This window comes from Atractosteus spatula, chromosome 21 (assembly GCF_055471065.1).
Source record: "Atractosteus spatula isolate fAtrSpa1 chromosome 21, fAtrSpa1.hap1, whole genome shotgun sequence".
NCBI lineage: Eukaryota > Metazoa > Chordata > Actinopteri > Semionotiformes > Lepisosteidae > Atractosteus > Atractosteus spatula.
Window position 1 is genome coordinate 6,166,391 of NC_142726.1, and position 18,397 is coordinate 6,184,787.

The window sequence follows — 18,397 nt, forward strand, 5'->3', positions numbered from 1 at the left end:
AAAACCTAAATGAGTGGAAGTGCAGCCTGTTTCAGCTGCGCATCTGAAGACAAAAAGACCTGCTCCTGGTGCTCAGGGCCTATAGAGCAAGAACCAACAGATGGTTCGGAAATGTACAGTTTGGAGAATGCATGTATGTGGTAATCAACTCTCCCAGTCTGCCTCGGGGGGAGTGGCAGTGAGTCATTGAATAATAATTGGCTATTCCAGATTAATGGTCAGAAAGAAGAAAAAGCAGCTGATGGTTTTTAAAGTTCTTTTTGCTTCTAAGAGTTCTGTTTTAAAGAAGTCTACCTGGCATATGAGTCAAACACTTTGAATTGAAGTATTACTGCTTAAATTCAAGGGATTTACAGAACGTCAGGCTTTTGCATCGTTGCAGCTAATTTAGAAACTGTGACCTACTGTAACTGTTTATCTGAGAGGTGTACTGTAACATAGACATACTGGAGAAGCAGGGAAATTACTCTTCCATCAGACAGTATGCCCTGATTTGGATTAATCAAAATCTTGACGAGGCTGTGATGGTTTCTGGGACCCGATTTCTCCAACCTCAGTCTGAACTAGCATTGTTTACCATATATGACAGGGAAAGAATCTTTACAGTTTTAACAGTAAAATCCTTTTTTTTAACTGCATTGCATGCAACTGTTTAAAAATGGCCGTGTAGCAGTCACAAGTGATTAAAACAAAGTGACAGAATAAGTTTTAATCAGGTTTCACAATAAATTACTCTGCAGGTGCAGTGAGGCACAGCATTTTGAAATCTCTGCTCATTAAAGGAAAGCACAATCTTCTAGGATGTATTCTATTCTTGGGGACTTACAGTGAGTCATCAGTGGATAACTGTGGATCATAGCTGGGAGGATATGCCAGGACCAGATTGTTTGGGCTGAGGGAGCACAGTAGTGTCTGTGCATCAACAATAGATGTCTGAAATCAATTTTATATTAAGAGACATCTAGTAGAATTAAGCAAGAAGGAGCAATGTCTTAGATTTAGTCCTGCTCTGAGCCACATTTTTAATTAACTGAAGATTGTAAAGACAATTTTTAGAGATACCAGAAACAAAGTCCATCTAGGAAAAACTATTTGTATTGCATAATTGAAAATGGACACTTCACACTGCAGATAACACCCTGAATCAAGTGGGGTTGGATTGCTAGTTTGTTGAAAGAATGTGATTCCGAACAGGGTTCAGCTGGCAGTCCAGTAGGGCTTGTTTTGTCAGGTGTGAAATGCCATTCTAGTCCAAAAAGAGCACCGTGTCCTCAGTGTTTATCAAGACATATATTAAGAGGTTTATCTGTCTCAATTCACAGTCCTTGTTTAATAATATTTTTTATCTCTCTGGTCTTTAACCATGGTAAGTCCGAAAGTGGGAAGAAACCAATAAAACAAAACTCCTTGCAATCAATAATAGTTTGCACAGCCGCACATGATGAAGTTTGCTCGAACAAATTTGTGCTGCAGTGTGAAAGCAAGCACATGTTGGTTTACATCACAGCTGTAATAGACTCAGCAAAGAAAACATGAACTGGATTTGGCATCCAAGTAATTTCCTTTAAGAGTTTTGAATCAAACATCAAGGGCTCTGAACAGGAAAAAAACACAATTTGAACAAAACAGCAGATTCCACAGCTAAATGCTCTTTAAAACATCAGGTCACCTCAGTTTATTCGCCAGATGCACAAGTGCAGTGAAATGCTTAATTGCATGTCTACTCCAATACAATACAACACTGATTTTAATTAACTATAGAACCATTAGAATTAACACATTCAAATGGACTGAAACTAATGTTCCAAAATGTAAAACAAGATCCTGCAGAACTGCTGCAGGTCGGGCAGCAGCATGGTGCAACAGGTATAGTTCTGGACTTATAAGTGGAAAATTGTAGGTTCAGATTTCAGGCAAGACACTGCAGTTGTACTCTCAAGCATGTGTCTCCTTTCCCTTCCTAAACTGAAACGTCTGAGGTTAAGTACATCTTTAATTTTCTACTCCCTTTCCTTTCTCTTGCATTTAATTTCCCCCAAATCACATCAATCAAACACACAGCTTTATACAGTAAGTGGGAACATGTGTGAGTCAATAGAAGGACCGGCCTAAGAAATTCAGAAACAGCTGCACCTTATTGCAAATGGTACAATAGAAACACAAATACCTGAAACTATTCATAGTGAAGTACAGTATGTTTAAAAACAGTTCTTTTCAGGAAAGAATAAGGTTTGAAACAGTGGTCTACAATTCTGCTGAAACACAAAACAGTGTTGTGAAATTTACAATAAATTATAAATAATATACAGAAATACAAATGAACAAAACATCCTGTTTGCATTCTGTATGTCACTCATTTACATGAGTTTCCTGTTGTTCTTTTCCAGCCCTGTTGCCTTAACAATGTGTATTTGTTATATGTATCGTTTGTCCTGAATATACGGTACATATCAGTGGAACATTAATCTAATTAGTTTGTCAGAAGTTCATCATCTAAGACAACCTCGTAGACTGCTGTTTTATTAAATTGCTGTTCTCAGTCTATTCAAGTTAACAATCACTTTATGTTGCACTTTCATATGCTGGATCTGTAATGTTGATTAACGATTACATACAGTAACAACCTTGGACAATATGGGCCAGAGTGTTCACACAGATAGTGTGAGTCATCTCCAAATCCTGCTTGCGGCTCTCAGAACTGCCCTTTCTGCTTCTCCACATCCTTTCCAATCTCACCACATGCATGGCTGCTGCTCTGCTGGGCCGCTCCAGGGCAACACAGGAGCGCTCTGCTCCGCTCCAGGAAGGCGCAGCTCCTGTAGGCTGCCGCCCTGAGGGCACTGAACTGGAACAGGCACCTGTCAAGGGATGGGGAGGTCGTACTGTCTTTTTCCCTCTCCTCACTTCCTCCTGCCTTCCAGCGTGCTGAACGGAAATCAGTATCGGGATGAAGTTGCTTAATCTCACCTCTCCTGCCCCATACACACACACAAGCACGCAGGCACGCACGCATGCACAGGAAGAGCCAACTCAGCCTGGAGAAGAGGGGAGCTGCCATGGTCTTCGAGCCACTGTTGTCCAATAGCTCTTCAAGGCAGCAGAGAAGTGTGCAGGCAGGCCTGGAGCGAAGGGGCAGCTGTGGGGGATCTGAGGCCAAGGGGTTTAGACCCCCCTGGTACTGGCTTCATTTCCTCAGAGGTGCCGGACTGGAACGAGTTATAAAGGATCCCCTGTCAAGGTTCAGGTTTCCCTCTCTCCCCTTCAATCCAGAACCTCAATTCCAAAGAGGGCAACAATGCAATATGACTTTGTGCTTTGACATCCTTTTAGTATGGGATGAGAAGAAGCCGTGTGCTTAAATCCCCATCTGGAAATAGAAGACTGTCTGTTCCATGACATTCAGTGGTCCAGCTGTTGGCTGTGGACTCCTGAAAGAAAGTGGTGTAAGTGCTAGCTCACCCTTATGGCACTGAAAAGCTGTGATGCGGTGTTAGTGTACCGAGCCCTGTGATTACCCCCCTCGTGGTCTGGGCAGATGTGAAGATTGCCGACTCTGGTTATGGACTTTAATCAAGGGTTTTCTTTTGAAGGGCTCTAGCAGTGAGGCTTCCTTCACCTTTGTGTGCTTTCACAAAACTACCTGTGCTGCCGCTAAGTGGAAGAGCCCTACCGTTCCATTGTGATCTTGCCTTAATACAATACAGACCTCCACAAGTCTGAGCTTGTTTTCACCACTTACCTAATGTGTCAGAGGACTGAATGAAGCAGCAACATCTTAGTTGACGGTTTTATCTTCCTTCACTTGCTTTGCTTATTTTCTTTGGGATGAAGAAGTTGCCTCTGCTTATCACAGCACTACGCAGGCTGTGCTACATCATTCTGGACACAGTCACTTTTGCACAGTGAAGAGCCCATTCAAGTCAAAGCCACTGCTCATTTCCATTAGCTCTGGATTTCCCAAACTATTTGGAAGTTCTTTTGAAACAAGAGATGGGCGTACTTCTTTACACAAAGGGTTGTAGTAGTCTGGAACAAGCTACCCAGCCATATTGAAATCCATACTCTGACTTCTTTCAAGAAACGGTAGATTAGGAACTGAGGAACCTGGAAGATGTTAACTGTCAGACAAGACAGCAGGGCTGAAAGGCTTCCTCCTGTTTCCACTGTTTCTTGTGCTTGTCCACAGTTTCTCAGTCATAACAGTAATTTCTGGCATTCTTTGTAGGTAACAATAATAACTGAAACACCTATCCATTCCAAAGGTTGTTCTGTTTGGCCCAGAAAAAAATAAGTCTTGCATCTTGGACAGCTTTAATTTATTTGGACTTTTTTTTTGTTATTTTGAACATCCATGGCAGTTTTTCCACTATGCTTGCCTTTAAATCTCCAGCCAGTACTGGGAAGAAAAGCCCAGCACAACCCCTCTTGTTTTTTGTGGGTTAGCCTGTGCCAAGCCCCCTGTCGATACCACAGCACTTGGCGTCTTCAGCCGCACAGTGTCCCGACCGACTGAGCAGGGCCCCACCTACTAGACCAGCACCTTCTGGACACTCTGCCTGTTGCTATATATGTTCACGGTTTTCTTTGCCAAGAGCTGCTGCGCGCCCTTGCTGCTTTGCGTGCTGTGTGACTGAGTGATGGATTGACGAGGTGGTGTTTTTATTTGTGTTGGTGCAGCTGGAACGCAGAGAGGGACTGCGCACGTCTGCACAGCCCCGTTCCGCCAAACCTGAGGCAAAACCTCCCACTGGCCTCCAGCGCAGCCACGTGATCGCACGGCACTGGCTCCGAATCACCAGACGAAGGACTAGAGGTCGCGTACCGGTAATTAAGCCGAGGCAGCGTCAGATCTCTCGATAGTCCTGTGTCCTCACTGTTAGGAGCCTCAAAGGCTACCTCACCATCAGCACTATCACATTTCCACAAAGCAATTGTTTCATTTCAGCTTCTTTGCTTCTTAGCACTGAATGAAGACCCCCAAGCTGTAACCTGTATCAGGTTTATTTTTTTGAAAAACAGATAAACATTTGTCCCCAACCAATTCGTTCTTTTTTATGAAGTAATTCCAGATGTAAACAATTACTTCCGAATAGCAGGCCATTTTGAATGAGGAGTATAAGGGTTAACACATTCATGTATCACGCTCTGAAATTCCCGCCCAGCTCTTTCGGATGCTGATAGCTTAATTGTTCAATAATCTCATCCTGTCGTTTCCTGGGGGATACCAACACCATGGCTGGTTTGCTTGTTTCATCCTCCACCATCACTTTGCGACAAAGAAGTAGCCTCAGTTTTCAGTATCAAATGTTCTTCCACCTAAGTTCAACTGTTCACACAGCCTAAGCAATAGTTCCTCAGTGGGGAATAAGGCTGAAAAATAAAAGGGCCACCAGCCCTTGTAACCTAGATATTTATCAGCATTGCCCTTGTTAAAAGGGTTTTTTCGTGTTCTATAGCATATTTCTTGTCAGTCTGATTTCAAGTTTTGTTTCATCTGAAAGATACAGCAGCAACCCCAGTGCTCAGCTAAATTTTCGCAGGGTGACATCAAACGTTGCACTGGCTTAGCTGAAGTTTTACTGACAGTGAACAAACTTCCACGACGAAGCCATTTGAACCCACTTCTGTGATGTCAGGCTTGCGAAATAGTGCTTGAAGACCACAGCAGCACTACCTATGGATATTTTCTTAAGCAAATGCCATTCCTGCTGTGAACACATGCAGGTTAGCAATTGCTTTAAGCTTGTTTGCTCAGATAACAGCACCTCAAGTTTTGCACAGTAGGTCGGGATTGTTAAGTCCATCCAACTTGATGATCCTGGTGGAGAATGTGAAGTATAGATTGGAGATAATGGATGTCTCCAAGAAAATCAGATCAATAGTTTCTCCTTTGACTTAGACACTTGTCCACACTAGATGTTTAAACAGTGCATCTAAGTTTTGATACTGTATTTGAGAACTGAACTGTTGTCTGCCTTAGGGATTAGCCTGAATTCCAGTTCTAAAATAGATTCCTTCAATTTAATGTGCTTTGTCAGAAGTCAGAGGTCCTTCCTGACACCAGGGATATGGGCATTAAAAAAAGTTCTGTCTAAATAGGTTTTTAAAATAGCCAGGATTCAATGATGCCCAGGGAGGAACTGAAGTGGAAAAATCTTTTTAGCTGCAGTGAGACAAGCCTACCACATCTGTCTGCTGCTGTGATTGACCAAGAGGTGATGTCATTCAACAGGATCACCAGGTTCTTGTCTTGTGCAGTGGCAGGGAAGAAGAAACCTATCTGTGAAACACCACCTCATCCGGACACTCCCAAGATGTGCAGGGAGTGTGCACATGTGCCCTTAGTGCCCCAACAAGCTGAATATAAGAGACTAGGATCCAGTTTCCGGTAGTGGTGTGTACATACAGTAATATCACTGGAAACATGATGGATTAAAATAGTTAAGGAGAGATACAGTATGGTCTTGCATTAAAATCAAGGTATTTAAAGTATATCAAGAGCAATAAGACTGACTCCTGAAGTTCAGAAAGAAAATGCACCACTGAGATACCTACATATTACCCTGTTATTTCTAAAAAAGGAGAGATGCATTTTGTTTTCTGCCTGAATTGTCTGTGTGGTTGCAGGGCTTGTATCAGATCAATGCAAAGCATGCTGGGATATTTGCTGACTGAATCCCAGGATCCAATGAGCCAATAAGGGAAATCTATATTATTTATGAAGGTTTAATATCATCATTGGAGTTGATAGTATAGTTTTTTAACTCCTGCAGAAATAGTGTGGGATTCGATTTCATCAGTGCTGTCCAGCTTAATTCTGACCCAGGGCATGAGTACACTGTCACAACAATCTTAATTATATGTGACTTACAGTAACATCAGTAGAAGTGAACTACAATGGGAGATGCTTTTAACAGCTCTCACAATAATCTGTTGTGATCTTGTGCTAATGTCAAATCTTTATCTTTTCTCCATAATCTCTGCTCTAACGCTGGCAATGGATTTGTTTTCGGTTGCAGCACACTCCAGATCTCTTTTCTGTTTCAGGTGAATTGCATTATTCTCTGTCATAATGGTGCCACTTTCAGCTTTACATCACTGCTAGTGGTAAAAGTGCATGCTTTCCACAGCTCAAAGTAAACGGTGCCTTTTCCTTTAACACAAATATTTCTCAGTTCTTTTTTTATTTCCACATCTCTACTTCAAAATGTTTGGCACCAACAGGCCTCACAACAGACACCACCTGAACGCATTGTGTCCTTTGGGAGATGAAAACATGATTTTTTTGTCTTTTGGCACAATTGTTCAGTCCCAGCAAGAATGACAAGCCATCTCCTGACAACCTGAATTAGTTCTGCCTGTTTTAAACATGTTTACTCATTGTACGATAAGATAAGATAAGATAAGATTTATTCATTGTACGATATACAACGTATACAATGGAAGAAACATTATATATTCACTGTGCTATATATGATTTATTCACTGCAAGATATATTATATCACTGTGAGATATACAGGATATATCCACTTTGAGATAGAATATGTGCATTGTGCAATATATAATATATTCAATGCTATTCACAGCTTCAGGCTGTTCTTTGTGCTTTATCGATTTTTCAGGCATGGAGTTAACTCATAACGTTATTGTAGCATATTGCGGCGAAGCTCTCCGTTGGAAGGCCATGCGTTAGCTCATTTACATTGGGGCAGAGGTACAGTAGGTGTGCATTCCTTCTTAAAATTCCACAGCTACTGCTGCTGCAGGTAATATGAGCACAACCGAAATACAATGCAGCCTACACATGATTAAAAGGCATGGTGACTGGTGTCCGTTCGAAGTGATGCTCGTCAGATGTTTTGGAGTTTGGAAATACTTTTGAGAGAAAGTGTGAAGGGGAGAGTGGAGGTCAGCCACTGTCCCCATGGAGTCCCGCTTTGCGACCTGCCCGTTTCCGATCCCGTGATGACGACGTGAGCGTAGGCTGTCAGTATCCCCCAGGTGGGTGGCACTGTGTAGCACGGGGTGCCAGTGAGCCACCGTGGATGCTGCAGTCCAGCGCTGTCATGTGCTCTGCCGATCTCGTCATCACTCCCGGTCTTAGTGACCCTCTCGCCCTTTGTTTCTTTCAGGAAAACTGTGAGACGTTTCTCTCGATTGGGGACGCAGACTGGAAGGTAATCAAACTGGTTTACTTCACGTTTCTGTGCCTGCTTGGGAACTGTAGAGTGTCCTTCACTTTAAGAAATAACAGCAAGGCATTAGCACTACTGTATACACACTTTTGGTATTTTGTTTGATATTGATATTGAAACATAGTGAAATTCTTGACATGACCCTGAGATCTGGTACAATATCTTAAATAAAAGGGTAGAACAAGTTTGAAAAGCAAATGGTACTGATGCACTAGTACAGCCATTTAAGTAGTATCTGATCTCACAAATAGCCATAGTTAAGAGTTGGCTAAAATGATCGAAAATATGAATTGGACCAAATTCCTTGTGCATGCAAATGTGTAGCCCCGAGGATTTTTTAAAACAAATTTCATTTGTCACCTCTTTGGGGCTGGTATTAAAAAAGGTGTATATTTTAGTACATTTTATTTTAACCACTTTGCAAATCTCAGGCAGTGAGATCATGGAGTCATGTCTGTCAGGGACAATGTAATAAAGGCAAGGCAAGGCTTCTGCAGTGTTGCCTGTGATGTATGACTGAATGAGGGCTGCAGTGCCCGCCCTAGCTGTGAAAGAAAACAAAGCTGTAAAGATGCAGCCCGCTGATGAGACCTTGTGAAGTGATGTCGGGTTTTTGCAGACTCATGAAGATGCTACTGTCATCTGTGCCTGGGGGAGGAAAGGTGTCCTGTTACAATATGAATCATGACTTAGGTGAACTCCAGGGGAATATTGCTCTCTGACAATCATGGCGGTTGAGTTTAGGATCTGGGACAGTGTGTTTGTCTGAGGGTGTAATTTGTTAATATAGCTGATTAAAATGAGATGTGGCAGGAGTGTTGACTAATTACAGCAGTTGCTCTAATAAGGAAGCATTCAGCTTGTCAGGTTGGTCTTCGCTTGCTACTCCTTATGATCTCTTTCCGGGGTTTCAGAAAAGACCTTTAAGAACTGGTATCCGTACGGCTTAGATTTTCTTTTCCCTTGTAAACACTGTGAACACGCAGACGTGCCTTCGGTTTCTTATGCTTAACTCATATTTCGTGTTTTCAGTGTTTGGCCACATGACACCTTGTTTAAACTTGCCTCTGGCCTTACTCTCTCCCAGTTAAAAACATTGAAACTCTGCTGATCACGGAGAGGCCTGAGCCGCTTCTCACTGAACTGATCTGGGCCACTGAGGTGCTGCTGCCTCTTCAGTTCTTCAAGCACAGTTTACATCTGATGACATTCCCTTATCCCTGAGCCCGATAACCTCTTGTCAGTCACAGCTCACTAAGTGATAGGTATATATAGCAGCGCATCTCTTTTCATCAGTTGAGGATAATGAATGTGTTTGTCTAAATTGGGATATAGTGGAGAAGTAATGGTTGGCAATTGCCTTTTATAGGGAGTCATGCTGTTTTAAAATAAGTACTGAAAATGCAGGACACTGCTCATATTGCATGTATTTTTGGCTCTGCTTTATGGGGGCCAAAAAGGCTTTGGCCATGTTGACTCCATCCCACATTCTACTGTATCTGTACCCCTTTAAGCTTAATGAGCCAGTGGATTTGGCTCCAAACACCGAGCTTGTCCTTTCAGTGTCTGCCAGTTATCCGGGCAGACCAGCACATAAGAACTGAAGAAAGATTACAAATCAGAGGTCATTGTATGCATCATGCTTGACTCATGTATTCACTTGAATCGGAACCTGAGTCCACTTTTGAGATGGGGTAATTGTACCCCTATATTACTTATCGATTGCCTAATTACCTTAAGATAAAAATGACTTATTCAACTGGGAACTGCAGTTATAAGACCATAGGAATATACGAATGCAATGCAGATTACAAGTAAGAGAAGATCCAATGGACTCTGTTACTTTTTTATATCCGTTGATTGGTTGATTCAGAAATCTCTGCCTGCTGTTTCTCAAATGATGCAAGCATGTTAGCTTCATTAACATTGCAGGGCAGTTTGTTTTAGACACCACAGCTGTCTGAGTGAAGAAATGCCCCTTAATTTCTGTTCTTTGTGTGCATACGTTTTGGACCTGGTTGTATTCAGGAGGTTAGACTTCAGCAGTCCTTCAAAGAATGTGAAATGCTTTGCTTTCATTTAAGAGAATGTTTCTTTTAATACATCTTTACATGACAGGCTTTGAAACTAGAAATTATTCTGGGTGATATTACAAAGCTGATTTCTGCACAAAAGTAAAAAAATCATGTTTTTTTATCATGTCTATCCAAATATTGCAGCTGATGTACTAAGTGGCTTGGGTGACCAGTGTTTATTCCAGCTCTTGGAGTTGAAGCAAAGTACAAGTCTTCCACAGAATTAGATATTTATAAATTAAGCCACAATAAAGTCTGATACCTGCTCATACACCCCAGTTTACAGGAGTAATAAAGGTCTTTGCTGAGCGGTACAACAACAATGTACAAATTAAAGATGAAATCTCCCACAATCTGCTAATGCAACTACATTTACTACACACAGGCAATTAATTCCTAACAAGTCTTACCAAGATATATTTGGTCCAAGTCAAATGAACGGTCGTTTTTATATAATTTATGTTACATAATTACTACAGGATACACCCAAACAATCAACTCCCTGTGTAGGGTCATAGCTTCTCATATTACTGTGAGTTTGGGCAGGTCTCTGTCTTTGTTTCTCTGAGAAATGAACGTACAAAGTTCTTTACTGTGGACAAGTCTGGCAGAATATTTGCCACGGTATATAATAATTATTTGAAGTGCCTGCAGATTTTTGTGTGCATACTGTACGTACGTGCTGGAGAAGCGTTAGCGCTTCCAACAATAAGCTATGCTTCTTCTCTGTGCCAATCAGAAGATGTATTCCCTCCAGAGAAAGAATGGCTCTCATGTTTCTATAATTTTTAATGATATGAAAGTGTCACACAGAACACACAGTACTTGCAGTTTATTAGCTGTGTGTGGGCTCAGAAGTACAGCAAAAAGTGGGTTAGGGCGGAGGCGAGATCTGGCAGTACGTTTCATGTTTTTCACCGATTTGTAAGGGGTGCCCTCTAGTGGATGAAGTATGAAACATTCCAGAGCACAAAGCTGGAGAACTGCACAACTGACCCACCCCGATATATTCTATACCTGGGATAAATGCACTGCATTACAAGCATTGTTGTTGGTAATAGTGAGAAAATATTATATCACCTTTTGGTTACAGTTGCAAACCCTTTTTAAAGAAAACAAAACTCCCTGGTGTCTGCTTCAAGTTTTCTTCAGTTATTATTGTAAAGGTTTTTCTATATGCATTTGAGACAATATTAGGAAGTCCTGAAGCCGCACTAGACCTGTATGATTGCAGATGAACCACGCTGCCTCAGTAATACATTTACTGTAGCTGAAGGCTACAGAGCCCAACATGTAGCAGAAATGAACACAATGAGCTGCTCATTGCCCATCTGCCCATGGGGAATACAGACAAACAGCCAAGTCATGATAATCAAGCTTGTATTATTCTTTGTGCTCAGACTTTCACATTAGAAACCCAGGAATCACGTGCATGTAAGTATTGAGCTCACTTTAGTGATTTTGGGAGCTAGCAGTTTAACAATCTAAGCGTTTCAGCAAGCTCTTCTTTTAAAGGATCCAATTGACGTGGCTTCCACCACCTGGATTAAAGAACTGCTTCAAACTTTCCACGATCCTCCGTGTAAACAAAGCATCAACTGTCATCTCCCAGAATTTAATTTCTCCTTGCATCCCTGCAATATGCCCCCTGAGCTAACTTGGCATTGAGGATTTGCCATGAATCTGAAACTGTGAGTTTTGAAGAGAACTACAGTACGTGGAAATAGTGAGGCTGTGTTTATGAATATTGACCATTACTTGTAAGTACTCTAGCAAGAAGTCATCTAGGTTGTCTGTCTCTGTATTAGGATGTTAATTTTTCCACCCCCAGGTAATTTCCATAGAGTTGCTATTACAGTCTGACCTCTCTGTAACAGAAAATTCACATCTCTTAATATATAATTTTCACCAACGGGCTGCAGCTGTTGTAGCAGGATCTTTGGATTGACATCCAGCCACTAGCCACACAGACAAATGAGATGTTTTTCTGTTTTCATTTCCACTGGCTGACAGGATCATCCCCGCCTCTCCAACAGTGTAACTTCTAATTATTCTCAAATCCTTTTGCAAAATGAAGCACTTATTGTCTGAACCATTTAGACTGGGCACTGCAGGGTAGTAAGAAGTCGGTAATTGGGGTGAAGCTATTTGAAACGCTGTTAGCCTATTGAAAGGGTTTTGTTTGCTCTGGAAGATGACTAAACGCCTTCCTCCCAGGCGAGTGGGTGACAGTCAGTAGCTGTGAGCATCGTGTTTCTGTTGGACCCTCTGCTATCACTTCCCAGGCTTTTCCCCGGTGTTGCATGAACACGGCGCATGCGGGATCTAGTGGCTTGACTCTCAGCACAGACGAGTGTAGGCAAGTGTCTACCAGAGAGAATCATCTGGAATAGGACTCCGTCACGCCCTGTCCACCTAGAGGGCGCTCTACTTCTGTCCCGTTCTTAGTTCCCTGTGATGATTCATGTCTTTCCGGTGTGTCTGGTTGTGTAGCCTATTTACTTCCTGTGTCTGCTCTGCTCCTGGCTCAGCACTGAGGGTTCGGATGTCTTGAGACCCGCCTAGCACCAGGTCGTCTCTTCCGCGGCCTGGGGGCATAGGTTTCTACCCGACATCATCCGACCTCCTGGGCCCAGGTTAAACCCTGTTTTGCCGCTACACACAGGGTCTTTTTTGCTCTCCTGGCCATTCCACGGCATGCCTTTCAGACATCCATGACAGACTCCTGTTAAGAGCATTTTCAGAAACGCATCCGTGTCCATCATTTTCCGTGGCATTCCCCAGAAATCCACTCCGTGCATTCTCTGTATAAAGGTCATATTTCTTCTTCTTGGTGCAAATCTGGCTTTTCCTTGTTTCCAGCTGTGTCCTCATGTTCTGTTCACTGAATTTAATTTATGGTAAGGTCTGTGTTTGACCTGTACTCTAAAGCGCAGTTTGAATGTTCCGTGATAGGAACATTCACTGGGGTTCTGGTTATGTTCAGACTACAAACAAGGTTAGTTTATGGATTTTAAGTTACAGTCGACCCATCATGGAGGTATTTTATGAATATACAATAAATGCACAATTGTCTTTTAGGTAAGTTAGGGAATTTTCTGCTCGCAGGGCATTGGGCTTCATCACAAGCATCTGTTTCAGCCCCTGCATGAAACAGACGCCAGGGCACTCAGAAGCTGGTGTCTGTATCAAGGCCTCTCCTTTTGAAAAGGCACAAAAACCAGCACCTTCAAGACTGAATTCTGACTGCAAGAACATTAGGCACCAAGCGTGAGAACACATTTCATCATGGTTATACAGTATGTATGTCACTGAGTTACAGTGTGGCTTTTATTTTTACTTATCTTGTGTTCTCCACCAGGGTCACAAGTGACATCATTTGTGAGAGAAAGACAGTGTGTAAGATGCTCAAGGTCAGTTACACTGTTATACAGTCTTATTTAGAGTCACACATTTCTCAAAAGTTGTAATATCGCTAAAAGTGGAGATTCCACCTTTCAATAAGTATCCCATTTTGGCTGTGAATATTTTGATGTTTTTAATTTAAAAAGGGCAGTTTTAGGGTGTTCAATAAGAAAATACAAAACTGTATTATTGTTATTAACATCTTCAGTAAGGATGCATTTTAAAAATACTTTTTAAACAGATGAAGCAACACCATAATAGTTGATACTATACATTATTAAATTTAAAATAAAAAATGACTTATTTTGTTTATATGTGAAATGAAATAGAACATATTGGTTGAAGTGATGATTTAAAAAGTCCCTTGCGATTAAAGTGTGTTCTGAGAGATATGACAGAAACTCCTACAGTAGCTATTCAAAACCTTCAGAAATGATAAAACATGATGCACCGTCAGCTTAGTATGGATTTAGCAATCTTCCCTCAAGATGGTGCAATCGTTTTTTTTTCTCTGAAGTGTGTAACTTTTGCAACAAATGAAATTCCATCAGTTCAGAATTCAGACACGGTATTAATCAATTTCTCAAATGACGTTATTTGTCAGTTCTGATATTCCTTTATGAAACTGTAGAAGAGCAGCTCTGCCATATGATTGTGAAAGCCTGGGTACTAAATTTTGTCACTGTAATTGGAGTATATACAGTAGATCATGTTCTCTCTTCTAATTCAGCCTTGATCAGGGGAGACTACAAGGGACCTACACACAGGCATGTTAAATCACTAGAAGTGACCATGTAGGCACAGGGGACTGTGCTTTAGGATCACAAGAGGGAATGTGTTTAGTGTTGAGGTCAGGAAGCACAGCTTTCCAAAAGCATTGTAAGGTCTGCAGGACCACGGTTTCCTGGGATTGCTCAAGTAATGTGCAAGATCCACATATCAATCCCTTACTAGCAGCCACTTGACCAAGATGGGCTGAATAGCGTACCCTTTCTTGTGTCCTTCTGCTTGTTTACATACAGCACATATAGTGGAGGGTGATGAAGCCCTGTCAGCAGAGGTGGCTACAGGGCAGAGCAGGAGGCTGGAGGAATGGCTGGAACTAGGATCGGAGTAGAGAAGTAGGACAGGAAGCAATATGGTCTGGAGCTGAATGGAGAGACCCATGCTGTACAAAAACTGGCAGGAAGGCAATATAACCAGATGCTGGACTGGGGAGACAAACTAGAACAGGAAGATATTTAAAGTACTGTACATGACAGATGTTAGAGCATATTTTGCACTGTAAAAAATCTTTATTTTTCATCAATCGAAACTAACCCTAACCCTCAGTTTCCAAAATGTTTTTAAACATGATTAAAACAATCGCTGCTGGATTTCATCTCCCGAGTGAAATGTCTTCTACTTTTTCGCTTTCCAACTTACAATCAGCTAAGAATTCAACAAAGTTCAAATGGGAAAAAAAAAACCAACCACCTTGTCTTTGTCTCCATCTGTGTGCCAGCTCTTGCTAGATTTTTCATTTCAAGAATTTGCAATCGCTTTTGAAAAATAAGGGAGGAGCTTTCCCTCTGGAATGGGACACAATCCTGGGGGCTCTGCCTGCCCATGTCCTGTGGCAAAGAAAGGACAATGCGCAAGTCGGTTTGAGACCTGGGTGCAGCTGCTGTTCGGTGTGCGGACACTACCGAGAAAAGCCGGCCTCCCGTTCTCCTTGCCTGAAAGCTGCAAGCACCGATAAGACAAGGGAAATGGGAAGACTGCCTTTATCACTGCATCAGCCGGGCAGCTCATTTCCAGCCCATCGGAGATTAAACTCATCAGGGAGAACTCTATTGCCACTTGAATAAAATTAAATCCACCACACTACTGTTTCCACTATTCCAAATCTAATAGATAATGCCTCTGAGTTCAAAGAAAAAGAAAAATACAATGATTGAAGTGCAGTTTGGGGCCATATGATTACACAGCAGATGAACTGCAACACACAGTACCGCAATGAGTTTCAGAGCTTGAACGAAAGCTGGATTCTCAGTGAAACTGGCAGACGGCTTCGAGGGTTTTGGCATGGCTTACTGAGACATTTTTTGGAGGCAGACACAGGGTTCTGTCTAATCTAGGCTTGAAGTGGCGACACAATTTCTCCTTGTGTGGTGTGATATCCTAGCTGTCTCTTTTCCAGGTAGCAGGCTGGTTATGATGCTATCCTCTAATAATGTACTGTATTATTGTGCATGTTCTCTACACCGAGCGCTGGGTTGGCTTGCCTTGTATTGACAATTAGCTTGTCTCCAGATTGTAAGGTTTTTTTCTTTATTTACCCTAGTTTAATGCACTGTCCTCCTCACATCTCAAACACACACTCTTAGCATTGTCTGCTGAGTGCTGGTCGTACCCTCTCACAGAGAGCCGTAAGCCTCCAAAGCTTTTCTGTGCCTTTCTATCTTTCTTTCCTCACTCCAGACACCTGGACTCAACACCGCTGTTACCACATGTAGCAGCTGATTTCCCTAATACATCTGTGAAGATGCCAATTTCGTCTTGATTAGCCAGATGGGTCATTTTGTTTCTTAACTGTTTTCCCCAATGATTATGCTTTATAACTGTAATTATTTCATTATAACTGTATACCCCAATGTCCACAGTAGGAAAATAAAAAGAGCAACAGGCTGAATGGCCTGATCAAGTCTTTAACCCATCTTCAATTTTAATACAACTGGGCTGATTAACCATTCCGTATTAATTAACAGCTTAATGATATATATATATAACAATAGCCTGAGAAAATAGTCCAGATCAGGTTAGCTGTCTGCTGGTCATGATAGTGCCTTGTTTTAACATTTACAGAAAATATACAGTGAATGAATGATCTTGAAGTGAGTTTGATCTTTATTTTTATTGTAGAAATGGAAGTATCCAGTCGACACATATCAAACACACCGTCATGACTAGATGAGAAACAGGAGTACTGTAACTGCCATTACCACTCATGAGAGGAGTAGTTTCCCAGTCAGACTGGCTGTGTGTTTGGGATGTGATGTCAAGAGCAGAGCAGTGACTAAGATTCTTACGAAATAATAATAATCCCTTACACGTATATAGTGCTTTGCTGGACACTCCATTAACGTACTTTACAGGTAATGGGGATCCCCTCCACTACCACCAGTTTGAAGCCCCACCTGGATGATGCGACGGCAGCCAGAGTGTTCCAGTACACTCCCCACACACCAGCTCCCAGTGGGGAGGAGAGCAGAGTGATGAAGCCAGTTCAGAGAGGGGAGTTATCAGGGGGCCGTAATTTGTAAAGGCCAATGGAAAAGTTGGCCAGGAAGTCAGGGTTACACTCCTACTCTTTTCTAAAAAATGCCCTGGGATTTTTAATGACCACAGAGAGTCAGGACCTTGGTTTTATGTCTTATCCGAATGACGGCACCTTTATACAATATAGTGTCCCCGTCACTATACTAGGGCATTAGAGCCAATACAGACTGCAGGGTGAGCCCCCCTGCTGGCTCCACTAACACCTCTTCCAGCAGCAACCTTAGCTTCCCAGGAGTCTCCCATCCAGGTACTGACCAGGCTCAGACCCGCTGAGCTTCAGTGGTTGCCAGTTGTGAGCTGCAGGGTGAAATGGCTGATTTGTGAGTTGTATTAAATGGAGAGCTGTCATTGTAGTTATTTCAGGAAGACACCTGCTTACAGGGTGACATGGCTGCTGGCATTAGAATAGCCTTTCCCGGTTTTTACAGCTGGGTGAAGACGTTCAAGAGGGACAATAGCTTCCTGTTTATTGGGGTTGTTAGATCTAGGTACTGGGGGGCCTAGTACAGCACTGATAGTTACAGCCTTCGAGCATGTTAACCGAAGTCAGAGTAATGTCTCCATTAATTTCTGAATTTAAGCCTTCAGCATCAAAACTTAAAAAAGAGCAGTTTTTGCAGCGGTACTGCACAAATCGGAACAATTAGAAGTGAAAGTGTGAATCGATATGATGCCAATAGTACCAGAAAGTTTGACTTTTGAACATGTGCAGATCCTCTTTTGTCAGATTTCAAACGATTTCAGCTGTTGATCCCCTTCACCAAAGTTTCTAGTGACTGATACTGCTATGTGGCATTGTAAGAGAATTTGCTGATAACATTTCCAGTGTCTGCAGAAGTAATGAAACATTGCATCTCACATTCTTAAATTTGACTCCTGCAGACTTTCAGGGTACCAACACACAACTAAGTTTGTCGCTGTTCTACCAAGATTTGATTGGGAGGGTCTCTTGAAAATATGAGGCAAACACATATAATGTTGAAGATTTTTTAGATTGCTTTAGATTAAGATTTAGATTGCTTTTGCTTTTTAATTCATGACATCCTCTCATTCACTTTTAATCACTAAAATCAAATAGTATACATAGAAATTCTAGCATAACAAACTGTACTAACTATGGACTCATTTCTAAAAAAACTGCTTGTTAAGGATGCTTGGGAACCTCAGACTGTTTTTATTTACACTTAGATGAGTATGGGTGTATAGCTTTGATACTAGTGTCTCAAAGATATTGAAACGTGAGTTAGGACAGACAGTGGTTTCATTTGTCTCATTTGTATATCACAACAATTTGTTTTATAACTGTACTGATACTTGACAAGGAGTCAAAGGCATGTCTTTGTGTACATTCTCTGCTCTCAATCTGCACTAACATTACATAAAATTTCCAATAGCTTAAA

The 18,397-nt window shown here is 41.8% G+C and overlaps 1 protein-coding gene across 8 annotated transcripts in view; it reads left to right on the forward strand.

Moving 5' to 3' along the window:
* Positions 1–18,397, forward strand: part of ndrg4 (NDRG family member 4) — a 67,936-nt gene that overhangs the window by 15,159 nt on the left and 34,380 nt on the right. For 4 of the 8 annotated variants that reach the window (XM_088938749.1, XM_088938751.1, XM_088938748.1 and 1 more), the window contains 2 exons: positions 4,678–4,824; positions 8,134–8,178. In XM_088938749.1, the coding sequence (XP_088794875.1) occupies positions 4,678–4,824; positions 8,134–8,178 (192 nt within the window). The remainder of the gene's footprint in view (positions 1–4,677; positions 4,825–8,133; positions 8,179–18,397) is intronic. The other 4 variants (XM_088938755.1, XM_088938752.1, XM_088938754.1 and 1 more) reach the window with 1 other exon arrangement.